This window comes from Beta vulgaris, chromosome 2 (assembly GCF_026745355.1).
Source record: "Beta vulgaris subsp. vulgaris cultivar EL10 chromosome 2, EL10.2, whole genome shotgun sequence".
Taxonomy (NCBI): Eukaryota; Viridiplantae; Streptophyta; class Magnoliopsida; order Caryophyllales; family Amaranthaceae; genus Beta; species Beta vulgaris.
The window spans coordinates 46,441,510-46,469,150 of NC_079203.1; the positions used below are offsets into that span (position 1 = coordinate 46,441,510).

A 27,641-nucleotide genomic window follows, 5' to 3' on the forward strand; every position below is an offset into this window, starting at 1 on the left:
TAAATAGACATAATATATGACCCTAAAACCACCGCCACCAAAAACTATTACAAGACGATTTACACCTCCACCCAATAGAAAACAACCAAAAACCTGAAATATCTTCAACAATTTCTATGACATATACTATCTGCCCAGATTATCACACTTTTCAATCTAACTCTGCAATATTTGCGCATTTCATTTCCCCATTTTTCCAATGTTCAAGTAATTGAAGAAAAGCTAACATTAAAACCATCCACAATCATCGCCTTGTTCTCTCTCTAATTCTTCAATAATAATTCTTGGTTGTTTTTTTGGGCATCTGTGAAATGTTGAGATTGTGGCGATGGTATCAAAATTGTTTATCAGTACACCCAGTTAAGACTCAAATGATAAGTTCTGGTGTTCTTTGGGGAGTTGGAGATATTGCTGCTCAAACTATAACTTTTTCAATGGCCAAAAAATCACTTCAAATTTCTGTAAGGATCTTTCTTTTTCTGCCCTTGTTTGACATTTTTCTGGGTTTTTGTTGTTGTTGTGGTTTTTGTATGCTGTTGTTTGGTAGTAATTATTTTCTGTGTTTTTTTTTCTAGAACATTTGGATTGTTAGGGGAAGATTTTAATTTGGTGGTGTTTTGAAGAGTTTTAAGTGCAATGTTCTGTTTTTTGATTTAGGGTTCTTAGTTTGTTGAACAATTGGACAATTTTCGATTATAGGGTTTTAAGTCCCTTGGGAATTAAGTATTGGGTTATTTTAATGACTAAATAGGTTTCAACTTTTCTTTAATACAAAGAAAATAAATGTTTGACACATGGGAAATAATGGAGAAATGAGAATTGTAAATTGCATGGTTACCATGTACTTATTGCAATTGTTCAATCTCCAAGGGTGCTTGATTAGTTCCATGCATTTGTTATTATGGGAATTGCCTCATTATATTCCTTTCTGCTTTCAGTTTTTATTTGTAGATTTAAGAAATAACGATTTATTTTTGCTGCTATATTGATATGATATGAGCCCTTAATTTTAAAGAGTTGGCCACTATTGATAATTTGATATCAGAGGCAGGTGCTCGTACGAGCTTTGTCACCGGTGATGGTGATTATGCCAGTGCAGTGTAGTTAGTTTGCTCAGATTTTCTGTGATTACGAAATGCTGCCTTTTGTTTTAATGTTGTTAACTAGTTTAATTGGCTAAAGTAATTTGAGCTAGGGTATGTTTTGTTGTTGAGCTTTCAGTAGCCTATGCATTGAGCCTATCAATGTCATATTCATTTAGCTTACTTTGTAGCTCATCAGTGCTTTATGTTACATAATTAACTGATACCGTGCCGACTGTGTGCTGGGACCAATATTTAAGCTGCCTCTGCAATTCTATGGTGTATAGTGTTGATTTCCTTTACTTCGCTGCAAATTGCAATCGTAAAGGTTGCAACCTGCATTTCTTTTTCTCTATTTTTTTTGTTATATTGGTATAAAAAAATTATGACCCCTTTGCATTTAATAGGATAAGGAAAAGAAATTGGAGATCAACTGGAAAAGGGTTGCTGCGACAAGCTTGTTTGGCTTTGGGTTTATTGGACCAGCGGGCCACTTCTGGTTAGTCTTCTGTTCTTCACTTGCAGCAATTTTGAGAGTGCATTTCTGAACCTTTTTATCAGTACATAAACACAAGCGCATATGTGTTTTCTCTTAAATGTTCTGTATATGAGATGTCGTTCAATGATCAACAACTGTTGCTGGCGTTCAGGAAAGCATCTTTTGTAATTGGAGAGAACCAGCCTCTATAATGCTGAATATCTTACTATCCCTTTTATGGGAATATTAATACACACCATAGACAAGCTTTCTCCTATCAATTTATTACATCTTGATATTGCTGGGGTAAACTCAAAAGCTTAGGGCATTACCTTCAATGTGTTAACTGTTAAGTGTTAACTATGAATCTGAAAAAAAATTGATCCAATCTTCGCACTTGTAGTGAACTCCATGTTCCGTCCAAAGGAAAATTTGATTCTTGTGATTGCAAATTATGGATAGGTGGCAGGAATGTGCTCACAACTCAGAAGTACTGCTAATGCTCTGCATTGGCTTGTAGAGGTTTTGGTTCAATTATGCTGCAACAGATACATTATTGTAATAACCTCATGTTTCAAAATTGACTCTAGTGGCTCTCTTGCCTTCCACTTGATTTTTCTAGATTAAGTGCTTGATAAGCTCTGATACAATCCTGAGCATAGAGATGATAGATGCTTGTTAATCACAGTTAGATTTTGTTCTGCATTGGGACTGTAAGTGTTATGTATTATCTCATTGTGTGGTTCATCCCTTTAGGCTAGAGTCTTCAGGCATAGTAGTACTCGATATTGGTGCATGGGATCCTCTAGCGTGGTTCATAAAAGAATTAGCCTTGGTTTTGGGCAGCTTGCATTCTGCATTTGACATGCTGCCTGTCTGCTTTGTGTTGGATCAAGTGAAAAATGTGCGCGACATGACAATGATGTTGCGTGGAGCGTTCACACTTCTCATTAGTCCCTGTTGTAATTACAATGAGAAGGGAAAGAAGGCACAAAGGAAAAGAGCGGAAAGGGGTAGTTTCTTAGATTAATGCATGTTTGGACTGTGAAGTTTTTGTCACATTTGCCCCTTAGGTGCTTTTGTCACTTGAAAGCTACATTCTGCCAAAACAGGGCTCTTGTAGGATTCTCATAGTCCTTCCCCTCCTGTTTAGCTAATCTTATGCTTTGTGACTTATTTAACACAAGATTAACCCTACAGTCCATGTAGAAGCGAGGCATTATATTTGGAAGGATCTAGGGATTTTTTCCTCACTCTATACTGGCAATTATTGTTCAATGCTATTTGTTCATCTGGACTCTGCCATCTGTTGTTTTTGGAGGAGACATCTTTTTAATTCCGTAAATTAGAACAAGTTGTGATTTTTTTGTTTCTCTCTGTCACTGTGTCTTGTAGGTATGAAGGTCTAGACCGTTTCCTGAAAGTGCGACTAAAAATGCAACAAAATTCCTTTCGGTTTGTTGGCTCTAAAGTTGCACTTGATGGGATCATCTTTGGGCCTTTGGATTTACTAGTTTTCTTTACATACATGGGCTTTTCTAATGGAAAGAGCGTTCCTCAAATTAAGGAAGATGTGAAGAGGGACTTCATCCCTGCCTTGGCCCTGGAAGGTGGCATATGGCCAATCCTTCAGGTTGCTAACTTTCGATATATACCTGTGCGGTATCAACTTCTTTACGTCAATGTCTTCTGCTTATTGGATAGCTGTTTCTTGTCATGGATTGAACAACAACAAGACGCGGCTTGGAAGCATTGGTTTAAACAATTTCTTCATCTTGAAGGGCAAAAAGACAAAGGTGGATGATTGAGGTGTTTCTTTTAACTGTTTTTAAGGTGTCCCTGATCCTGAAGATACACGCTGAAGAATAGATTAAAGAGTTCAATTGAAAATCATGCAATGCCCGTAAAAGGGTTTTTGGTATTAGAAATGTTGAAGTCATTTCCATTCAAACCCAACCATTGCACTGGTTTTTATACAAATGAAACATAAATATGGTCGATTCTTTGTTCTATGAAAAGTGTTTTAGATTCATATTCGGTTGAGGTGACATTAATGTATTTCTTGCTTGCTGGCATGAAATTCTTATTGTTAAATTAAATTTTTAACAGAGCAAAAGATGTCGAAAACATTTGGGTGAAGCGGTATGCTTTTCTTTGTTATAAACTGAAAATGTCGAATACAGACTGATTGCTGTGACAAGCCAAAATGTGAATTTGTGAAATTTCCTAGATCAGGTAAATTTTTGTACATTAGTGGATAGTGGAAAACAATTTTAAAGTAGGAAATGAGGGCCTGAGGTTTTAAATCATACTCATTCCAGGAATGCAGGGGAAGAAACAAAGATAATATGAACTTGTCAAGTCCGAAATTAATTTTTTAAGGTGAAAAGAATGCATCCTAAAAAATATGAAACGACTCTTTCCGATGATGTGAAAATCTTCCTTCTATCACTCATCACATTTTGGAGGTACCAGGTTCCAATCATACACATTATCTGGGCTCTGTTTGGTAGGGTGTAAAACATTTTCATGAAAAACTGTTTTATTTTGTTTTCAATTTTACATTGTTTGGTTGGCAAAAGAATGAAAAATCATTTTCTTTAAGAGTAAAATTGCTCTTCCAGTAATGGAAAATCGTTTTCCCTTAAAAAATGAAGGGAAAACTATTTTCTTTCCTTTTCCTTATCTCTCTTGTACATTCCTCTTACTATCTCCTTACTTTCCCTTTCATTTTCCTTTCGTTTTATCATCTTTCTTACATGAAATCAAACAATGAGAACTTAATTTTTGGAATTGTATTATCCGATAAAATCATTTTACAGTGAAAATGTTTTACAACCAACTAAACGGAACTCTAATGTGCCGCCACAATCATTTAAGTTGTTTAGCAACCTGTTACTGGCGGTAATGGTGGACTTAGTAAGATTTTGTAGAAGTCTTATCTTACTATCCATGGCAATAATTGTCTAGGAAAAGTCTACGGAAACCTTATTGACAAGTCTAATATTTGTGTTGGATCACCTATAGTTGGTTATATTTTAATTCTATACTTCCTCCATTTTTTTTTACTTGCAACACTTTTTTATTCATCAACGTCAATGTAAAATTTGGGTAGGAGAGAGGGAGAAAAAAGGATCCCATGTGATTGAAGAGAGAGAGAAATGAAAAATAAAAATAGAAAATGTTGCAAGTAATTAATTATTTCCCTTTTAGAAAAGTGTTGCAAGTAAAAAAAAAATATATGAAGTATATTTAAGCACTAAAGTTCCAGAATTATCATATCAAAACTGTTTCTGTAGCTAAACCAAAATATTCAGGCTCTTGGTTTTCTCCAGGACAATTCTCAATAGTCGTAGAAGGCTAGAAGGTATGCGCCAACCAGAGGACGTTACACAGGTCTGTAACTTTGTCTTTGAAAAAGCGATGCAACATAAATTACCCATAATATATGGATTCAATTACAGAGTATTTAAACCAGAATACAAAATAGAGAAACTCTCATCGCGAGCTCACAGACAACATCAAAGCGTTTATACAAAAATAAGATAGCAGCAATAAGAAAAATATTAGATTCTAACAGGAAAAATAGTTTGCTCCAATTCTAACATTTGAGTAATGTACACAAACTGCAATGATTCAAAAGATTAATAGTTGATGAATAAATGAAAATTATGAGCCGACCAATATCAACAACCATAAACCACGCTAGCAATCACATCCTGATGACCTTTGTTGCTGGTTGCCAGACATGTCAATGGTGTCCGGAAGATATCTAAGTGAGAAAGAGATTAGCAAATTAGAATCTTATCCTCAAACCCGTAGCCACAGATAGCATCACATTGCAATTGCATATGGAATACTTATCCTCAAACCCGTAGCCACAGATAAGCCTAAAAGGTCTTTCAAATATTCATCAAAAGATAAGAATGTTTCATTGTCATATTCCACACCATGCCTAATAGTAAACATTTAATTTAACAAATTGGACACTAAAACCGATGAAAAAGAAAGAAGTATATAATAAAAATACTCACATATCTTCTTCAGGCTCGTTTTTAATGGCATTCTTTGCTATGCACTGAAAAGCAGCTTCAACATTGGTGCCGTCCTTGGCAGAAGTTTCAAAGTAGGGAATGTTTCCTTTGGAGGCACACCAAGCCTTTGCTTTCTTTGCGGACACCTATAGATCAACAGGTTAACGCATATTAGCACTATCACTGAAGCAACAGAACAGAAACCATGCCAAAAGGCTTAAAAGCAGATATGCTCATTCTTATAATAAATTGCCTATCCATCATCTCGAACAAAAAGATGTCACAGTAAACAAAATGAACTTACCACTCGGCTGTTCCCACCATCCACATCTATTTTATTTCCCAATACGACAAATGGGAAATTCTCCGGGTCATGTGGACTAGCCTGCAAATAATATCAAAACAGAAGTCATGACGGGAAATATTAAATGTCCTAAAAAACTAGAACTAAAAAGGAGCTCATTAGAATAACCTGTAGCAGAAAGTCCTCCCGCCATCGGTTAAGGTTGTCAAATGATTTCATGACATTAACATCATTAACAAGTACACAACAGTCAGCACCACGGTAGAAGGCCACACCAAGACTTTGGAACCTCTCCTGCCCGGCTGTATCCCATATCTGAGCAAAGACATGCCTTATCAATACAAAAGCATCACACTAAGCACAAAAACTGCGAAAGAAAATCTCCCTGAACGAAATTGGAAAACCCCCCCCCCCCTAAACTATAGATTTGTAGCTACACTTCTACACTGCAAGAAAAAATGAATCAATATTCACATAACATTTCCAGCTAACAACCATTATGATCCAACAAAAACCTATCTAACATCCTGCACCACTTTTTTAATTGCGACAATAAAGAAGGATACATGATATATTCAGAGATCTAAGTGCCTCTACCTCCTGATTGCTGCCAAAAAGCACACACAGAAAGAGGCGGTGTTCCTCTAAGTTCTAATCCAAGATTTCAAGAGGCAAGTAACCGAGCAAATTGTATCAAAATGGAAATTCCAGCGTCTCTAATGAATAACAAAGATCCCATTCATCTTATAACAGAAGAGAAGGTACCATGAAACCTCCACTTGGAAGTACTCCACGTATTAGTAATCTACTTACTTTCTTTTAAAAAACATCCCCACAGATCAACATAAGTGGAGATCATCAAAATATTGTTAGATAATAAACTGGAAGATTACGGGAAACTCTTGAATCCTCAAATTTGCTGTTTGGATAATAGCCTCGCTTGCTACTAGCTAGAAACTACACTACTACGTACATTTAGACCCCCACACACCTTGCCTACCACGTGGTGGTTTTTATAGGTAAAGTGCTTAATTATTACTAACTCTGCTAATGCCTCACTTTCCCATATCTAAAAGCTCTCTCCAAATAAATAGCTTAGAATCTTCAGCCTTATAGACCTGTAAAAGAAAATTCTGCAACATGATCAAAGATTCATCCCCAATACCCATAAGAATTTCTATCCATGAAATAGTTCAAATGTATCAATACTGGGTTGTTAGCCATAAAAAGGAATATTAGATATAGGCTCAGCATATCACTCTACTAAGTAGCCTAATCGCATACATTTATCAGACATCCACTGCTTTTTTACTCGACAGTCAGAAAGTGGTTTGTCTTTTGATACACTCAGGACATCATCTAAAGCTGAATCAATAAGCTGTGCCAGACACACTGGTTATCACACTCCCAGTTGAATCGGAAGAGATTACAACATATGCACCAGCATTGGTATAAGATAGATCAAGCATACAGGTTCCTTCTAATAATATGTCCCTCATTACGTGCAACTCTCGTTAAAGACAATAAGTCCTGCCATTCACCCTACTAGAGTCTAATATGAACATAAATAGACATATAGTTCAATCATGCTGCATTCAAATTTATAAGCCATTTATCCAATTTCCAAGATAATACTCAAGTCACCAATTGAATTTTGTATCTCTTGATCAAGCCGCACATTGTAATTAAAACATCCATTGTCACTATCAAGCTATAGCACGAGTAAAAGAAATGAGGCTCACGCTCTTGTGATTAGTAATATTATATCCTTGATAGCTATCAATCTTCAATTAAAAAGATTAGTGAACGAAATTTATATCCCCAAACTTTCACACTATAGCGAATCATTTCCAGCTCAACAGTATATGCAACTAGTGAGAGCAACTACACATACAAGTGACAAAAAAATCTCCATGATACAATTATATCTAGACAATGCTTCAATCTCAGTGAACCAACTCACTGGTGATGAAAATCAAACCACATTATTTACCAATTATCGCATAATTTTTTTTAGTAAAACTAAACAATTCCATCATACTTTATATCAAAGAAAAAAAGTGAGGGAATATAATAAATTCACCTGCAATGTGAAAAGCCTGTCATCAATCTGAACTTCTTTCGTCAAAAAATCTGCTCCAATCGTAGCTTTGTACTGATTAGTGAACTTATGATTCACAAATCTAATCACATAATTTAAGGATAAATCGATGAACAAAATTCAATCATGCAAAAATTACTTCCGAAAAAGGAAACACAATAATCAAAATTAAAAAGAAAAAGATGATTGAAATCTAAAAAAAAAAAGATACTGATTCATCAGCGATGTTTTCCCGACTCTGCAAAGCAAATCAAAAGCAAACAAAATTACTCAACAGAACGAAAGAACACAATAATCAGGCATGAAATTGAAATTGTCAAAATCAAATATGGAAAAATTTGTTATTAGGAAGATTTTGATTGTGAAAAGGAGAAATTTGGAGGGAAAAGAGAGAAATTATACCCACTATCACCGAGAATGATGACCTTCAAAAGCATTCGTCGACGAGAAGCCATGATTACTGAATAATGCGATGAAAATTGCAGAATTTGAACAGTTTTTTTTGTTTGAATCTGATAATACAGTGTTGGAGTTTTGCTTGTCTTGGAAAGGAGGAGAGAGAAAGGGGTAGAAGGGGTATGTAGAGCGACAATGTTGTTCAAATTAGGGAAAAAGTATTTGTTTTGTTGTTGTCATCAAGTATTTGAATTTCATTTGAAATTGTGTATTGGAGATGAAGTAACCAATTGTATTTGATCATGTGGGTCGATTTGGTTGATTAATTGTAAGTGAGTCATTGTTTTTATGAGAAACGCCTAAATTACAAAGCTTATATGGTGCACACGCTAGTACATGAAGCATGGTGCGCACATGTACATGGATAATAAGTTAAATGCACATATGTACATGAACAACAAGCTAAATGAACATATGTACATCTTTGTTGGTACATGTTCATTGATATTGGTTTTTGTGTTCATAATCTAGTGCTTCATGTTCATTGTGCATATGGTTTTCATCCTACGGATGTGTATACGTACTAATTTAGGTTTAAATTGGAACCGTTGTAAACATTTTTTTGTTCACAATAGTACACTTTCTTTGTTCTTATTTGGTAATTATCTTCTCTTGATCTCTCTTATCACATGGATCATAGTTTATATCAATCTTTATTTCTTTGCTCTTTACGTGAGTTTATGAATATCAGGGTATTTTGCAATAGTTATTATATAACGGAATAAGTATTTATTACAAGGTAAAAGATAACGAACATACTCAGGATGTTAAATAAGAAAATTATGCTGCATGATTTATATGTTTACATTTATTAATCTTCATGAATTGAAACTAGAATATTTGTGCAATGAAATAACTAGTATTCCTTGTCCCAACAATAATACTTTGTGAATTGAAACTAAAATATTTGTTCCGAAGATTAATTAATGGAAAAAAAAGATTTTGCGAAGAAATACATTTATTAGTTTTTGTGAATTGAAACTAAAATATTAGATTTGATTCCAAATTCGTATCTTTTCTTTTACTAAATATATTTAAATTTTTAACTTTTTTATATTATATAGGTCTTGTTTGGCAAATAGAGTTTAAAGTTTAGAGTTTGCTGGTAGAGTTTAAACTTTTTTTCAGCAAATTTAACTGCTGATTTGACATTTTTTTTTTATAAATGTGTTTGGTAACTATTAACTGAAAACTAAAAGCTTATTGTCATTTGTTTGTTTGAAATGACATTTATAGACATTTTAATACATGTGTAGTATTATTATTAGAGGCAAAAAAATCATTGAACATTCTTTTACCTAATCCTCTAAAAAAAAACTCCTATTATGAGCTTTTTCATTTTGAGGTTTTTTATTCCAAAAATCTCTTTAAAATTCTCTTTTACCGAACACCCCTTTCAGAGTTTTTGACTAATCAAAAACTCTAAAAGTGGTCCGAAATTCTCTTTTTACTCCAAAATTTTAATTGCCAAACACTGCCATAAACAAAAAAAAAATGTATAAATCAGTTGGACATAACACAATGCATACATAAAGAGTAATTAGAGGGAACATGCCTATTTGGTCTTAAATAATCCTATCAGAAAAAACAATTGCTTCAAACATCAACCTTTTTTGTAAAAATAAATAAAATCAACCTTTCTAGTTTCTACAGTTGACAGTTCATATCATGTGGACTGTACTACTGATATTAAAAAATATACAGTTTAAAATTTTAAGTAACCAACCCTTAAATTGTACTTAAATCAATCTAATTACCAACATATGTTTGCTGTACTGTGAAGCTTAGCTGTTTCACTAGCCCACATCCAGCACAAGGGTGGAGAAAATTACAGTAAGGAACATGCCCAAAGCCTAAAAAGAGGGCGGAAAAATGAATAAAAAAGAAGGGACTTACTAAGAAAGCTGCAATTATGCATATTAGGGTAGTAGGGTACATAGGAGGAATTGAGATTGGTTCAGGTTGTGAGCTTTTCCATCTTTCGTAACAAGGTCTAGGGTTCAATTCCTACCCCCAAGCATTTGCTTGGGATTTAAGGGGGAAGGGGGTTGGGGGGCGTCTGGCTTGTAACGGGCCCCTGGATGGGGGTCTTGTACTCTTGTGTGAGGGCAGCCCAGAGGATTTCTTCTTACCGATTTTTTTAAAAAAAATATAAAAATATTAGGGTACATAGATTATCAGCAGCATAGTAATAGAGTAAATTGGTAAAAGCATACAAAGAAAAATTCCATCTCATATACCTCCAAGGTCCTCCATGCTTGTTAATGTAGCATCTCCAAAAGAGGGACTCACATTTTCTAAGTTGTTACATAAATATTTACTCATAAATCCAACTAATCCTAATCTTCACATAATACAAATCTTTTCTATCCGAATTAATAACAAAACAAAACGAAAAATAAATAAATCAGAATACATGAATTTTTCTATAAATTTTAAGAACAAGAACGGGATTTTCCAGAGAAATCTGGATATTTTACTGCGTTTTCTTACCCTATGCTTCTCCAAATATTTACGTAGCTAGCATAAGCTCGAAGAGATCAGCCTCTTGAGTTATTGGGTAGGCTAGTATCAGTGCTTGAGGCAGAGGGGTGAAGACCATACTCACTAGTATTGTCACTATACCTACTAGTAGTAGTTGTATTACCATTATTGTTTGTCATTGCCATTCGCTTCAGATCTTCCATGTAGGTTCGCGCATTAAAATCTAAACTTTCGTAGGGAAAATGCATCGAGCTTTGTCCTGGTCTCATTCCATCATCAAGCTCTGAAACCGAGAGGTCTCCTTCTAAGGCACGTACCACCTGTATTTGTATAATGTTCATGATCTTGCCAAAATTTAACTCAACACATCTACCATTTATTATTCCACCCTCAAACAAGGTTTTTCGAAATGGAGCGAGTATAAGGTTCGTCTATTTAAGATTATTAACATATTGGGAAAGCCAGAAAGATGCATGTATAATAATGGGTAGCTAGTTTTGGACAATTCTTTTTTCTATTATAAATGAACAATTTTCTTTTCCTTGTTTCGAGACTATGAGGGATGATATATACCTGGCTCATTCTTGGCCTACGCCATGCTGAGAGACGAACACAAGCAGCAGCACAGGCCACCATACTAGCCATTTCATCAACATTATAATTATTCTGTAATTCTGGGTCGGTTAAAGTATCAAAATTTCCATCCCCTATAGCTTGTGCCAGCAGGGGTCGAGCCTATAGACACCGATAAACAAAATATCAGTTTTCATCATGAAGTTTTGCAGTATATGAAAGATGCACATGGAACAATAATTACCCAATTAACCAAGCTTGTACATGTCGCAGATCCAAAGTTGCTGATGGGTGGGCGTCCAGTAATAAGCTCAAGGAGCATGACTCCATAAGAATATACATCAGACTTATCAGTGACTTTACCACTTGATGCATATTCTGGAGCCAAATACCTGCATGCATGAGTTCAGAAGATTATGAAAGAGAAAGTGTGAAAAGATTGGAAGTTTGTTAGACGTGCTAGGAATACAGATCAGGAACTTATAACACTAACTGTTTTGTTTGTTTGTAGGTGGTAACAGATAATAGCAATAGTAATGAATTTTAGTGTAGTCTTGTAAAAACTATCATGTTGACACTCCATGGTAATAAATGCTGATCTTGAAACATGGGTTCTTCTTTATACAATTGTAGTACCACTCAATACCATCTTCCCAAATGGTCATGGATGATGATGAAGTTTTATGAAAAAGAGATGTTTTGAGGGTGTAGTTGCATTTACTAGGATATTAACACAAAGTTTCCTTACAAATTTACACTAAAATGCTACCATTATTTATGACCACTTACCATACAGGACGCAACATCGTATCTCGAAAATTGAAACTTAGACATTCAGGAAGAGATAAGAAAGAAAACATTATTTGTATATTTGATCCTGGAAAGAGTGCTTACCCAAAAGTTCCCACAACTCGAGTTGTCATGTGGGTAACAGAAGGATTACTAGAGAAAATTTTTGCCAGTCCAAAGTCAGAAACCTGAAAAGAAGACCTTTAGTTCAGCAGGAAAGCATAGGAGAGCAATTCATGATTGAAACAAACATAGCACGAAATGATTAATAGCATGAATTTCAGCATTCCACTTGTGCAATGAAGTGCAAAACATGACAAAGTATAAATGGCAGATTCTCACTTTTGCCTCAAAGTTGAACTCGAGGAGGATATTAGCGGCCTTGATATCTCGATGAATGATGGAAGGACTACCTGCAACAAGTTAGATCTAATCAACATTAACATAATCTGATAGCTATGTGAGATAGCATTACACAGGAATCTAATAGGCAAAGCAACACTCACAATCTTCATGTAGATATGCTAGTCCTTTTCCAGAGCCAATCGCTATCTTCAATCTAGTAGGCCAATCCATAGTAGGCTGCTCTTTTCCTGCAATTTCGATCACATGTCAATTATTTCAGACTACATTGGAGTTCTACTAAATTATGTGCACTCAAAATACAAAAATCTACTCAATAATTAAGCTAAAATAGATGAGGGAAATAACTGATGAATCAACTCACCATGTAAGTGGAATTCCAATGTATCGTTGGGAACAAAGTCATATACAAGCAATCTCTCAATACCAGAAACGCAATACCCAACCAAGGAAACAAGATGCTTATGATGAACCTGGCTAATTGTCTCAACCTCAGACATAAACTCTCTTTCTCCTTGATGGCCTCCCATCTTCAGCTGCTTCACTGCAACTTCCTTCCCATTTGGAAGGACCCCTTTGTAAACATACCCAAAACCGCCTTGCCCAAGCAGATTTTGCTCCGAGAACCCACTGGTGGCCCTAGTTAACTCTTCATAAGTGAAAGTGCCATTTGAGAGGGGACCTCCACTCCCAAGGATGGGACCCACAATTGCTGGAAGATTCCCATTGGCAGCCATGTTTCGTCCCTTAGCAGTACTTACATCAACTATACTCTCGACTCCTTGAGTGTTACTAGAACCCTGCTTTGTGTATTGGGGTAGGGAACTTTTCTCTGAACAATGAACCAATTCACAAAATAGAAAAAGGTCAGCATATGTATGCCGTTGAATCATACTGAAGTAAATCACAATGAACATTCAATACTTAATAATGTTATAATTTGGTAAGCTATGAACTCTTGTAATTCATTGAGAAGGGGACTATGTATAAAAGTTCTAAAATAACTCTAGTTATCTTTGTGCTAAGTTTTGATCTAAAATAGATTCATCAACTAAATCAAGAACTCATACTTGAATCCTAGAAATGCATAAACATTATGTAAGAACTTTGGCAATCCATTAAGAAGAGGACTAGCAAATCTAGAAAATTGATAAAAACATGCATGTCTGAGATTGCAAATGTGACATAATTTGTACCTTCAGCTAAAAACTAAAACTTAACATGATGAAGAAATCTAGCTAAATTACCTTCAATTCCAGTAAACAATGTTGCATGCTTGCTTCCTGATCCATAATCACCAAACTTCTTCTTCCCTCTCCTCTTACAAAAGACAAGCAAAGTGCCAATAACTGCTCCAAGAAGCAGAAGCAAAACTCCTCCAACAGCCAGTCCAACCACAAACCCATTAGCCCCATTATTAGATCCCTTGGGTGTAACAGCAGCAGCCTGAATGTTCTGATGATCACTTGATGATGATAATGTTGAGGCTCCACTAGTACTACCATGCAGGGGAGCTGCAGGGGAACTCAACGTCCCAGGTGGTCCTGGAAGTACAGGAAGTGGTGCAGGTGTCTCCGTCGAGAAAGGAATCCAAGCGCCACCACCTGGCGATTGTGGGACTGGCAAAGGTAAAGGTGGCGACGAAGGAAGAACAGCTGAAGTAGGAAGAGGTGATGGTGGTGTTGGTATTGTAGGAGTAATTTTGGGCTTTGATGGGTCTAGTTGAGATGGTGGTCTAGCTACAGAAGTAGGAAGATGTGACCGTGGCCTAGCTGTAGCAGGAGTAGTTTTGGGCCGTGATCGGCCTGGATGAGATGGGCTCGGTTGAGTTGCAGGCCGTGTTTTGGGCTGTCGCGGATGTTCTGGTGGTGATGGTGGTGAGTATGGAATAATTGGGTCACTACTTCTGCTACTACTAGGTGGTGGTGCTTTTATACTAATTGGTATACTAGGTGGTGCAGAGACAACATTTGGTGGGCTTGTTTGCTCTGGTGGTGGGATATCCTTTGTTATAGGTGGTGGTGTATTTATAATAACTGGAACACTAGGTGGTGAAGAGATAATATTTGGTGGACTTGCTTGTTCTGGTGGTGGGATATTCTTTGTTATGGGTGATGGTGTACTCAAAGGTGGTTGAGGCTGAGATACAGGAGCTAATGCAGGTGTAGAAAGAGGAGGAGAAAGAATTGGAGAAGTTGGAGATGGGGTAGTTCCTACTACTACTATTGGTAATGGGGGTGGAACCACTGGTGGAAGTAGTGAAGGTATTGATATTGGTAGTGTGATAGCTGGTGCTGGTGGAGGAGTAATTTCTTCATTTTCTGGCGACGGCGTTGGTAGTTCAGGTGGTAATGCTGAATCTCCGGCATCGGATTCCGGTGATGCAGCCGGTGTCGGTGAAGACATGGCTCTAGGACTTAAAAGTAGTGTTGCAAGAGTTTGTTGAGTGTATATAGTATGTGATTTTGTGCTTGAAGATATGACAGTCAGTAAAACTACTACTACTAACTAATTTTTCTGCCAAAACTAACTTTGTGTGGAAAAGGGAACAACATTTTGTCAAGAAAGTCCGTGATTGACGAATTTTGATGCTCCTACGGCAATGGCTAATGTGTAATGTTTGTCCTCAATCTAGGTGATTGAAAAAGGACACTATTGTGGGACCCCATATCTCTCTTAATAGGGTGAATTAAAAAAAGCTTACTGCTGTGGGAAGAAAAATAAATGATAGAAAAATAATTAGTGCAGTACAATATTAGTTTGAGTACCTTAATCCTAATCATAATAATCTTGATATTCATGATTTGAGATCTAAATGCTCAAAAACATTTATGACTTAACATGGCAATGAGAACCAGATTATGATGTTACTTTCTGCTCTTAGCCAAAATTATGATTCTCATAGATAAGCATTGAAACTAGATTCTCAAAAACAATTCTACTTTCCCTTTCAAAAAGAAATAAAAATAGAATTCTACTTTTGCACACCTAATATTATCCAAATATATGTATATATATAATCGCGCAAAAATAGCAGTCTCATATACGAATTGGATGTCAATAAATATTTGTCACCTTTCCGAACTAATAACTGATTTACAACTGGATTTTCTAATATTCCATCAAGAAATAAATAATGAATGTGTTATACTTTATTTATTTGAAAATTACATATAATGTATATATATATAATGAAATATGTGACTACCAACCTTCCCCAAAAAGAATTAAAGGATATATTTATATACCAATATTATTATTACAGCAAACATTTCCCACATTATCCTGAGTGGAATGAAGCATGGGGTGAGTGCTTTACAAGCTTTAGGTAGACACTGCATATTTAATAATTCTGTGGTCAGCAAAAAGAGTGAAATTATGTGGACCTACAATAGTCACTTGCACCCACTATAACTTATAAGGAGTATCATACCCACTACAACAGCATTAAACACATACTTTAGGACAAAGAGTTTAGTTGTTTCATTCTTCACTATTTTTTAATTTCAATTACAATAGGCTAATATGGCTTCTTCTGATAACAAGAATTTCCCTAATTAGGTTTAGGAGTTCTATGAACCTTATTATTTGTCTTTTTGTGCTTTAAGAAAAGGGTTATTACCTACTTAGAACACAACATCATTGCGTATCCTTTTTATCATTATCTAAGTATATGATTGGTTTGAAAAAAATACCTATGGCATTAACTTTACATAGAATTTTTTTCCATAATTACTAATTTGATAAACCTCATAATTAAGGGGTAGAGAATTTTTCAAAGAAGATATTTCCCAATATTTCTAACAGCTATAATTTTGAAGATATCACCACTCTAATAGAGGATAAAACATGATTTTGAAATTACAAAAATAAAATTTCACCATATTATTTATATTGTCTTCACATGGATCGCTTCTTAATATAAAGGCAAGGGCAAGGGCAAGGGCAAGTGTAAAAAATATTTACACGGAAAATTTTATTACTTTCATTAGGTTAGTGCTTCATTTGAAAACACCACATGTTTTCAAATCATTACTATTTTAGAAAAGGAGTCAATTATTTATACAAAAACCTAAAGTTATACTCCTCCAGACATCGAATCAAAATACATACTCAACTTGCTATTCGAGATGTCTCAAAATACTTTACCCATTTTAAAGTCGTGATCACATCTCAACTCTTTTCTACTTTGTTTCTCCCTCCATCAAATGAACTCTCCCCCCCCCCCCCCAAATCTTAATAAATCTAGTCACTATCTTAGATCTTTAACTTTTGCTCTTTCCTCAGAATAATGTTATTGACTAATTTTTACCTACCATCATCACATCCACTTTTTTACCCCTTAACATTCCAATACCCCACCTTATACTTCATCCTTTCATCTATGCACCTAAAACTAAATGTGAAATGCATTTCAAGATATTTGCAAAGTAGTACAACAATTATACAGCAGCAATTTCAAGACTAATAAGTTTCTCTACTATGCTTGTTTTGTATTTGTGGTATGTTCAAGTGGTCAGCCAGCACAATACATATTTTGTCTACTGAGTACTGACTTAAGGGGCCCAAATGAAATTCTTAACGTTTCTAACTACCACCATCTTCAGAGTTTTACGCCCTGCCTTCTAAGGCTGTCATTTCCATTTTTATCCAATGAAAAGGGATCTTTTTCACCAAAAACAAAGGGTACCTTTCAGTACAGTAGACAAAGGTCTGGACAACTTCTATAAGAACGGCCCAATTTATCCAGAAAAGATGATGCATACAAAGAATAAGGTCATTCTCCAGCTTGAAATTCATCAACTCTACAAAGTTTTAGCTATCCCCACTAAGAAACTCTTAGGAAATAGATTCCCTTTTCTTTGACATTTTTCAAAAGTTTTCTAAGAATATGATGAGGTCCTGAACCAAGGCCCCTTTTTTTACTATCAAACCCCACAAATAATACCATGCTCCTTGACAACAATGTTGTACATAAAACTGAATTATTTAGATATACAGTAAAAACTTTTGAACTTACATCAATAATGAATGTATATGGTAATTATAAGCAACTTTCGCACATTGAAAAGTTAACGCCATAACGTTCAAAACTTTAACCTGCATGTTAAAACAGCTTACTATGTTCAAAATAAATTTTTGCTATTTCAAGATGTTAAACTATATGTTCTAATCATTTACTATGTTTAAGAGAATATGGAGGTATTATAGAAAAAAAAAAGTGAACTAAAAAGGAATTGCTGTGTTCTAAAGTTTACTTGTATGCTCTATAGTCTATATAGTTTACATGTATGTTCAAAAGATGTATATATATATATATAGAGAGAGAGAAAAACATGCAAATGGGAAAAGGAAGATAATGATTATGTTCAAAGATTTTGAACCATATGTTTATTCAGGATCATGATGCTCATCATGGTCTCGAGTTCATGATATAATGATTGTTTAATTCTGCTTCTAACTACTTGCCTATTCTAATGAAGCAACTTTTGGGAGGAGATGGCTTTGTTTATTCAAGTAAATGGAAGAAAACAAAACAACTGCATACTATATATGGTTCAAAACTACAAGAATTACTAACGAAGAGCTAAAATTTCAATTATGATGTCTTATTAGGCCCGGTTTCGTTCAACTTATTTTGACTTATTTAATATCTTATAAGATAAGATAGGATAAATAAGATGTTTTGTTCAACTTATCTTCAATCATTTCAGAAAAAAAAATAAGATAAGATTAGATAAAATAAGATAAGACAAGATCAGATAAGTTAAGTTAAGTTAAGATAAGACAAAATAAGTTGAATCAAACAGACCCTTAAACTACCAAATACTTTCCTTGTTTTGTCAGAGCAGAAGCCAACTGCATTTCAAAAAAAGAGATCTTTGTCACTACAATTGCCTAAACAGTCTCCCAAGTCCTAATTCCACAAGGTGGCAGTCCTGTGCATCAAGCTGATTATGTACTATGGAGTATAAAGGGAAAGAAAAATTACCTACCATGGTGATCTAGTAAACAAGAAACCATCGACAGTACTGTAAAAGCATAAATTCGTAATTTCTTAAGCATGGCAAGACGCCCATGAGTATACAGATGTTACAGTTCTGTCATCTCAAATCATCAGACGGTTCCTAATTTCCTATGATGCCTGTAACTAAGGATGATGGACTCACCAAAACAGAAAATGTGAAAACATTTCAATTCTAATTTGAACTCGAAGCTCATATAATACTGCCACTTACCAAAATATGCAGCAGAAAAATCTTTCGGCATTATAGTTGTTCATAAGCAACTTTTTAGCCTTACCAACCTCAGCTTCAAATCTGATCGTATTCAACACATGTGTGCTACAAAAAAATAGAACAGGACTTCAGAAAATGGAAACCAGAGCATATGTTGTTTGTGCTAATTTTGCTGGATTGAGTCAACAACCTGAGAAGTAGAGCTATTTTCTGGTCTGGAGCAGCTTTCTTATACCAGAACACCCATATCAACTACTTCAGTGCGAGGTTACACCTAAAAGCCTTCAGGACATATTTGGCTGAGATACGAACAGACCACATTCTTTCCTTGGCACTAAGAACAACAATCAATGATGAGAAAGCATAACTCATGAACTTCCACACAAATTCAACTCCTTTAGCAACATATCCAATTTATCGGATAACCCAGCTTCATGATAACCAGTGACCAATAAATCACAAGTTGATTTGGTGAACTGATACGAGCCCTTGATATGCTCCAAAAACAGCTCAAGCCTGTCATATGCTGCCCGCTTGAAGTAAGATCTGATTACAATCTTAACATCATCAGCAGATTTGAATGATATCCCTTGTTTCAACATCCTTCCAACAGCATATTCCATGTCATCTAATCTATCAGCCCTTGCGTGCATACTTATGATCGCACAATATACTCGGGACAGAACTTCTGGACTTCCATTTGATGCTGTAAGAATTTGAAGAAGATCCTCAATTCCCTCAATTTTCCCTAGTACAGAATACAAACCTGAAAGCCTGTCTGCTATATGTGAACTAATTGCCCACCCATTATCAATCATGTAGAGCAAAAAGTCTCTAGTTCTGCCAAGATCCTTCTGTTCACAGAAACCATCAACCATTTTCTCCAAAATGTGCACATTAGGTATGAATCCCGATGACACCATTTCTTCATAGTATTTTTCAGCAATATCTAAACTTTTAGCCTTAACACACCCTGAAATTAGAGATTCATATGACTGCAAATCAGCAGGAAAACCAGCAGCTCTCTTAGCTGAGGCCCATGATTGCATGACCTTAACATTCCCCAACTTGGCATACATTGAAATAAAAGGGTTATAAGTTTTAGCATTCGGTTTATAGTCTTCTGACCTCCCCATTATCTCAAACAAGGAGAGTGCAGTCAGTTCATTTCTCACTGACAGAGAAACTGAAATCAATGAGTTAAAATTATCAGACGTTGGTTTCAACCCAACAGACTCCATTGCCATAAATATACGCATTGCTAATTCAAGATTGCGAGTTTCTCCGCAAAGAGACATCAGCTCAGTATACAGCTCCTGATTTCTCTCATTGTGCTTCAGCAAATTCTCTAATCTCCATTCCAGTGCCTGGCAAATCATAACTGGACATAAATATAAACTAGCAACACAAAAGTTGTCTAAAAATCTACCCAAGTCGATTTCCTGTATAAATAATTTCAAAATCTAACAGCATTCAATAGTCCAAAGGCTAAGACTATAGCTCAAACATCCGAATCAAATGGCACAAACATAAAGGGGTTAACTGGTACCAATATACAGCATAAATTAACGTCTATTGCAAGAATGTTGTATGAGGGTAATCATCATCATCAACAACAACAATAATAACAACAAATCCTTCGTCCCAAAAACATTTGTGGTCGGCTAACATGAATCGTCCTACGAATATGAGGATAATCAAAAGAAGATAATTTACCATAGGAGTAACCCATTTTAGGATATTTCAGGACTATAATTAGTAATTTCAAATAATTTCTTAAAACCCAGATTTACAGGCTAAATTCCCACTAATTTAATTAGGCAAAAGAACCCCCCCCCCCCCCCCCCCCCAAGAATAAAACTTTCAGTCTTGATCAACTTCTGTTGCAAAAGGGTATCTAATATTCAATTCATTCAATCAAATATTAATTCTAATCTATCAATTCCTAGTGAAAATGAAATCAAATGAAACCAGAGAAATATCTCAAGGAAATTACCAAATTTGCCTTGGAAGTAGAAGAGGAATTTAGAGCAGCAAGGAGGGCATTCCAGGAAAAACCAAAGCTATTAAGGGTTGAATTCTCTTCAGAATCAAGAATGATTTTGATGCGTGAATTTGGCTCTTTTATCAATTTGTGCAACAAATTGTTAGGAATAGAGTGGTAATTGCAAATGGGTAGTTGTAAATTAGGGAGCTTGATTGAAATTTGAGGAGTTGAACATAAACCCTTTGTAGTTGAAGCTAAAACCCTACGTACAAAACTCATCATGTCCCCTGCATTAACGTTGGTTTAGTTTACGTCTTGACTTGAACTTTAGGTATTGTGACGAAGGTCAATTGAGCACACCAGGTTCAATTCAACCGTTGGTAGATCGTTAGGGTAACAAGTCTCTAATCTGAATGACCCGACCTGAGAAAGGATACATTTTCGATTTCAATTTTAGAGACTCTTTCAATTTTCATTAATTGTCTGGCTAGGCTTGGACATGCAGTAGTAAGAGCTTGTTTGGTTGGTCAAGAAAATCATGGGAATTTATATTTCCTACTCCCTCCGTCCCATAATATAGTGCTCACTTCTCATTTTTTACAAGAATTAAGGAAAATAGAAGGAGTTTTTGGATTTCACAAAAATATATATTTAAGTAAATCTTTATTGGGTATTTTTGTCTTGGAACTAGTTTTTTTCTTCTTTTTCCTCTAAAATTAAATGAAAGAGCAATAAATATTCCTTGGAATGGTGTAAAACAATAAATAGGGGCACATATTTTTTTAAAAAAATAGGGGTATTTTGGAAAGTTTTATGTAGAAATGAAGGATAATTTAGTCCAAACAAATTGATAAAAAAGAAATAGGCACAACATTTTGGGACACCCAAAGAGGAATGCAAGCACTATATTATGGGACGGAGGGAGTAGAATGTGTAAGAGAGATTTGTTGTTTGGTTGACAAAAAGTTTACAAAGTGAAGAAAGTATAACGTCGCATAGACTTCTACTTCTACATAATGGGGGAAGTAGTTGATCTACTCATCCCTAGTATCTTCATTATATTATCATTTCACCTTTAACATACTAGACATGACATTGTGTGGTCACCTCACCTTTAACATACTAGACTTAGGAGAAAGTATCCTTGCATAACAGCTATGGGCAAACAGTTGCCCATAACCGGGGTATATTCGATATTAGAGGGAAAAGTAAGGGTAAAAAAGTAATAGGTGGGAAAACAGAAACTAACTAAAGAGAGAGGAAAGATATAAGGAGAGAGATAAAAGGAACTTGTCAGCGCCAAAACAGAGGGAAGAAAAGAGGTGAAATATAGTCGTTTGGAAGATGGAAGAAGATGAAGCTGGAGCTGGAGCTGGAGCAAGTGTTGATGGAAAGATGATCTCCATTGAGCAAGAGGTATTGTGGTTTAAATTTTTGTAATTATGTGTTAATTAGTTTGTTTTACATGATTAAGAATGATGAATGATGAATTGAATTTAGGTTATATTACAATTGTTCTGAAAATTTAGGAAAAAATATGTAAATTTATTATATGAATAGTAATGGGAGAAAGTATCCGTTTGTTTTACATGTAATAGTAGAAGAATTTGCGTTAGTTGTTTAAAATAATGAATGTTGTGAAGATGAGATGAATGTTGTGAAGATGAGATGAGAAAAATAGAATTAATTTTATGAAATAAAGCAATTTGTTGTTTTTGATGTTGTTGTATGAAAAATGAAGGAAGTAGAATCTGGGTATTTGGTTTGAAATTGTGTATTATCATGAAATGGTGTATTATAATTGAAGGATGTAGAATTTGGTTATTTGTTATGACATTGTGTATCATGAAATGGTGTATTATAATTGAAGCATGTAGAATTTGGTTTTTTGGTATGAAATTGTGTAGCATGAATTGGTGTATTATAATTGAAGGTTCAAGAATCTGGTTAGTTGGTATGAGATTGTGTATCATGAATTGGTGTATTATAATTGAAGGATGGGTGGATGTAAGTTTGTCGTATTGTTTGTTTGTGATTAACATGTAGGATGTTGATTTAGTTGAAATAAATGGAGACATGTATGTGGGAGATGTTCTTGTGGAAGGCATAGATGAAGTGCAAGGCAACGAGATTGTTGATTTAGCTCCTACTGGGAAGGTGAGTGGGTGCAAAATAGGGGCAAATGAGGTTGTTCCTGCACCGTTTGTGGGCATGGTATTCCCTAACTTGGAAGCGGTGGATAGTTTTTATAAAAAATATGGGAAGCAGGAAGGATTTGGGGTTGTGCGTTCGGGTGGGGCATATAGAAGAAAACAGGTGTAAGAAAGGAAGAGGCGTAATACAACATGGACTTGTGAATGTTATGGTAGGCCGGATAGGAGGAAACGGGTAAACGGGGTAGGGTGGTGACAGATTCTGTGATTGATGATGATTTAGCTACGAAGAAGTGAAAGAAATGTGATTGTACTGCCATGATGTATGCTACTTGTAATGAAGAAGGGGAGTGGGAAGTTAAGAAAGTTATAAATGAACATAAAAACCACGAGCCAACGCCGTCAAAGTCTCGATACATTAGTATGTATAGGAAAGAGGAGTTGTATAATCATGTTAGAAGGAAACTTTTTAACGATTATAACTCAGGGTTGAAGATACCACAAATTCACGGATGCCTTGCTAGGGAGAGGAACGGGGTAGAGGATTGGGTAGTAACTGAACGTGATTTGCGCAATGAAGTGAGTAAGGTGAAACGGTTGAAACTTAAAGAAGGTGATGCGAATGCTATGCTAAAGTATTTCAACAAAATGAGTTCTGACAATCAAAATTTTTTTAGTATGCATAGATTGGATGACGATATGACATTAAAAAATATTCTATGGGTTGATGCTCGAAGTAGAGTAGCATATGAAGAGTTTGGAGATGTGGTTTGTTTTGATGCAACGTATTTGACTAACGAATATGAGTTGCCATTTGCTAACTTTGTAGGGGTTAATCATCATGGGCAGAGTATTTTACTAGGTTGTGCATTAATTTCTCACGAGAATACGGAGACTTATGAGTGGGTTTTCTCTACATGGCTAAGTTGCATGGGTGGTAAAAAGTCCAATGGGCATTCTTACAGATCAAGATGCGGCAATGCGGAAGGCATTGCTTACATCTATGCCCGAAGCTCGACATCGATGGTGTTTGTGGCACATAACTGAAAATTTTGCTCAAAGCTAGGCATGTTTGAGAAATATCAATATATTAAGGATGATCTTCTTATGCCATATATGATAGCTTAGATCCTTCTGAATTTGAGGAGAATTGGAACAATGTAATTGCAAAGTATGATCTTGTTGACAATGGTTGGCTTGGAGGTAAGATTTATGTAGTTATTAAATTGTTATTAAATTAGGTGTAGTGTTGAAATTAACGGTGTTTAAATACTATGATATACTATGATAAGGTGAGATTAATAGCACCAATTTCTTGCTGTCAAATAGACTTGTTGTGTCATATTAAACTTTGAATCTTGAACTGGACTTCATATATGTTATTTATAAATTATGAATACTATGTTGCAAACTTTGAATCTTGAACTGGACTTCATATATGTTATTTATATATTATGAAAACTATGTTGCAAACTTTGAATCTTGAACTGGACTTCATATATGTTATTTATATATTATGAATACTATGTTGCAAACTTTGAATCTTGAACTGGACTTCATATATGTTATTTATATATTATGAAAACTATGTTGCAATATTTGAATCTTGAACTGGACTTCATATATGTTATTTATATATTATGAATACTATGTTGCAAACTTTGAATCTTGAACTAGACTTCATATATGTTATTTATATATTATGAAAACTATGTTGCAATCTTTGAATCTTGAACTGGACCTCATATATGTTATTTATATATTATGAATACTATGTTGCAAACTTTCAATCTTGAACTGGACCTCATATATGTTATTTTTATATTATGAAAACTATGTTGCAAACTTTCAATCTTGAACTGGACCTCATATATGTTATTTATATATTATGAAAACTACGTTGCAAACTTTCAATCTTGAACTGGACCTCATATATGTTATGTATATATTATGAATACTATGTTGCAAACTTTCAATCTTGAACTGGACCTCATATATGTTATTTATATATTATGAAAATCGTTGCAAACTTTCAATCTTGAACTGGACCTCATATATGTTATGTATATATTATGAATACTATGTTGCAAACTTTCAATCTTGAACTGGACCTCATATATGTTATTTATATATTATGAAAAATATGTTGCAAACTTTCAATCTTGAACTGGACCTCATATATGTTATTTATATATTATATATTACAGGTTTATATCGGGAAAGAGAAATGTGGGTTCCTGCATACATGAGACACATGTTTTGGGCGGGAATGAAGACTACACAAAGAGTAGAGAGTATAAACAGCTTCTTTGACGGGTATGTGAACAAACACACTCGGTTGTATGAGTTTGCGGAGAGGTATTGTGAAGCAATGGAGGTTCGCGCAAATGACGAGAAGGAGAACGACGCAAATTTAGCCAGGTATGTGAGGACACTTGAAACTGATTTTTCTGTTGAAGCTATATACCAGAAGATATACACTGACAATAAATTTAAGGAGGTTCAAAGAGAGTGCACTAGGTCCTTATATTTGAATGTGCAGGGAAAGAATGTAGTTTCAGATAATGTTTTGGAACATTATGTTCAAGATAGGGTGTGGGTAAGATGTAAAGACACAAGAAAAGAGATTGTTTCCAAAAAAAAGAGGATGTACGAGGTTACGTTTGACTCTAGTACAAAGGATGTAAGTTGTGCATGCAAGTTATTTGAGTGCAATGGAATCATGTGTCGTCACATGATATTTGTATATGAGATTCATGACCAGTTAGAGGTCCAAGAAAAATATATTTTGAGGCGGTGGAGAAAAGATGTTCATAGAAAACATACGAGGGTTAAGGTGGCTTATCACGACCCTTCGAAAACAGATGAGGTTCGTAGATATGATTATATTTTTGACAAATTTGTTCCAATTTGTGAGAAGGCTTCACAGTTTGAGGAGAATATTGTTGTTGTAGTAGAAATGTTTGACCTCATGAACTTGCGGGTTGAGGAGACAAGTGCCATGGTAATGAGGCGGATGCTTGAAGGGGATATAGATATGACTCCCAATTCTGTGGTTAAGCAGAAGAATAACGAGTTTGGTCCTCCATGTGTGGGTCAAAATGGGAAGAAGAAGAAGGGGAAAGTTGCTGTGGATGCACCATTGCATAATGTGAAAGATCCACCTTGCAAGAAGGTTGCACATCGAACTCGAGGTATGCGGTATGTATCTGTTGCAGAAGAAGCGAAGAGAAAGATAGCTTCGAAATCTAAGGCAAGCAAGTCGAGGGCGGCCAAGAGACCTAGGAGGAAGAAGGTAATTATCGACATTGGTTAGACATGTTTTATTAAATTATGATGTAGTTGTTTGGGTATGGTTGTAATGCGATAAATGTTAGGTTTTAATGCGATAAATTTCATAATTTGTCCAGGTTGATTTGAATGTCGCAGTTGCTACACCGAGGTGTAAGGTAAAGAAATTGGTAGTGGTAGTGGGTGGAAGTTTAATTGTACAAATTAAGTTGTATTAACTGAAATTATTTGTGGGTGGTAGGAGCTGAACTTGAATGGTGTAGGCGAAGGAGAATGTTCAGGAATGACGGCTACACCAAGTGCGGGGCCACAGGTATATAAAGTAACTTTTTTATTTTTAACTTATAGAGAAGAATGTAACTTTAAACTTTAGAATTTTTCATATTTATTTGTAGGAGATAAATATGGAGGATCCAGATTTTCCTATCTCCGTTGGAGGTATTGAGTTGGTTGATGGAGATGGTTCTATAGGATATTTTACACGATTGTTAGGTAGTCGCGATGGTGAAACAAGTAGATCGTACGTTGGTTCGAATGATATGCTTCAGTTGAGCATTGGAAGAATGTGAAGAAATGTGGTTTGAAGTTACGTAAAATTTATGGATGACAAAAAGCTGTGGTAATGTGGTCACTAAAATGTGGTTATATTTGTAATGTTAATTTTTGGCATCAAATAGAATTATGTTTTGTTATATAGCTTGCTTAGAAGTGACAACATTGAATATTATGTGATACTTTCATTCACTATTTTGGGAGGATGTTACGAAAAATCTACTTCATGAGTGCTTATAGGAATATTATGTGACTATTTAGAGTGTAATTTTGTAATTTTGAAATTATGAAAATTTAGGAAATTATGTTTCACATAAACATAAAAAGAGTTGGGGAGAAATTGAGAAATGAAATAGTTGGGGAAATGTGGGAAACCAAATGAAATGGAATTATGGCCGTTTTGTAATGTGTGGCCCAGATTGTGTAATGAGAAAATTGGGCTACTTAATTGCAAATGGGCTAGCAGCCACGTGTGGTTTCATTTTTGTAGTGGCAAACAAATTAGAGAGAATGCATTGAAGTTTAACGGCACAAATATTGCAAATGGGCTAGCCACGTGTGGTTTCATTCTTTAAGTGGCAATCAAATTAGAGACAATGCATTGAAGTTTGATAGATGGTGGTGAGTTCAAGTCATTAATTACTCCTACTAGTGAAAGTCTTTATAAGGTTGTGAAACGTAAGTTTATGAAACAAAAGCTTCTACTAATTTATTCTCTAAGTGAAAAAATGAGTGAGAAGGGTAATATTAATATG

The 27,641-nt window shown here is 35.1% G+C and overlaps 6 protein-coding genes across 7 annotated transcripts; 3 read left to right on the top strand and 3 right to left on the bottom strand.

Moving 5' to 3' along the window:
* Positions 1-3,687, top strand: LOC104884857 (protein sym-1). Its single transcript, XM_010669561.4, has 3 exons — positions 1-461; positions 1,490-1,581; positions 2,956-3,687. Exons 1-3 carry the CDS (start codon positions 312-314, stop codon positions 3,362-3,364), a joined length of 651 nt encoding a protein of 216 aa, XP_010667863.1. The 5' UTR covers positions 1-311; the 3' UTR covers positions 3,365-3,687.
* A 1,297-nt stretch (positions 3,688-4,984) lies between these two features.
* On the bottom strand, positions 4,985-8,623 carry LOC104884852 (ras-related protein RABG3c). The gene is made up of 7 exons (XM_010669556.4): positions 8,402-8,623; positions 8,211-8,237; positions 7,982-8,081; positions 6,067-6,213; positions 5,899-5,979; positions 5,595-5,740; positions 4,985-5,332 (listed from the first exon to the last, which is right to left on the bottom strand). Exons 1-7 carry the CDS (start codon positions 8,452-8,454, stop codon positions 5,266-5,268), a joined length of 621 nt encoding a protein of 206 aa, XP_010667858.1. The 5' UTR covers positions 8,455-8,623; the 3' UTR covers positions 4,985-5,265.
* A 2,045-nt stretch (positions 8,624-10,668) lies between these two features.
* LOC104884844 (proline-rich receptor-like protein kinase PERK15) lies at positions 10,669-16,876 on the bottom strand. Its single transcript, XM_010669548.4, has 8 exons — positions 13,912-16,876; positions 13,029-13,496; positions 12,808-12,894; positions 12,644-12,714; positions 12,407-12,489; positions 11,757-11,904; positions 11,513-11,674; positions 10,669-11,259 (listed from the first exon to the last, which is right to left on the bottom strand). Exons 1-8 carry the CDS (start codon positions 15,068-15,070, stop codon positions 10,996-10,998), a joined length of 2,442 nt encoding a protein of 813 aa, XP_010667850.1. The 5' UTR covers positions 15,071-16,876; the 3' UTR covers positions 10,669-10,995.
* A 1,818-nt stretch (positions 16,877-18,694) lies between these two features.
* On the bottom strand, positions 18,695-21,374 carry LOC104884835 (pentatricopeptide repeat-containing protein At4g19890). Its single transcript, XM_048639172.2, has 3 exons — positions 20,900-21,374; positions 19,094-20,270; positions 18,695-19,008 (listed from the first exon to the last, which is right to left on the bottom strand). Exons 1-2 carry the CDS (start codon positions 21,170-21,172, stop codon positions 19,272-19,274), a joined length of 1,272 nt encoding a protein of 423 aa, XP_048495129.1. The 5' UTR covers positions 21,173-21,374; the 3' UTR covers positions 18,695-19,008; positions 19,094-19,271.
* A 653-nt stretch (positions 21,375-22,027) lies between these two features.
* LOC130590387 (protein FAR-RED IMPAIRED RESPONSE 1-like) lies at positions 22,028-24,090 on the top strand. 2 transcript variants are annotated; one of them, XM_057392695.1, is made up of 2 exons: positions 22,028-22,306; positions 22,937-24,090. In XM_057392695.1, the coding sequence occupies exon 2, from the start codon at positions 23,362-23,364 to the stop codon at positions 24,088-24,090; it is 729 nt and encodes a 242-aa protein (XP_057248678.1). In that variant the 5' UTR covers positions 22,028-22,306; positions 22,937-23,361. The 2 variants fall into 2 exon arrangements, with proteins under 2 accessions (XP_057248678.1, XP_057248679.1); XM_057392696.1 differs by having other exon boundaries at positions 22,937-24,008.
* Positions 24,091-24,154: 64 nt separating this feature from the next.
* LOC104889340 (protein FAR1-RELATED SEQUENCE 6-like) lies at positions 24,155-27,081 on the top strand. Its single transcript, XM_048639170.2, has 5 exons — positions 24,155-24,246; positions 25,251-26,338; positions 26,454-26,492; positions 26,576-26,647; positions 26,730-27,081. Exons 2-5 carry the CDS (start codon positions 25,271-25,273, stop codon positions 26,901-26,903), a joined length of 1,353 nt encoding a protein of 450 aa, XP_048495127.2. The 5' UTR covers positions 24,155-24,246; positions 25,251-25,270; the 3' UTR covers positions 26,904-27,081.
* Positions 27,082-27,641: the final 560 nt, after the last annotated feature.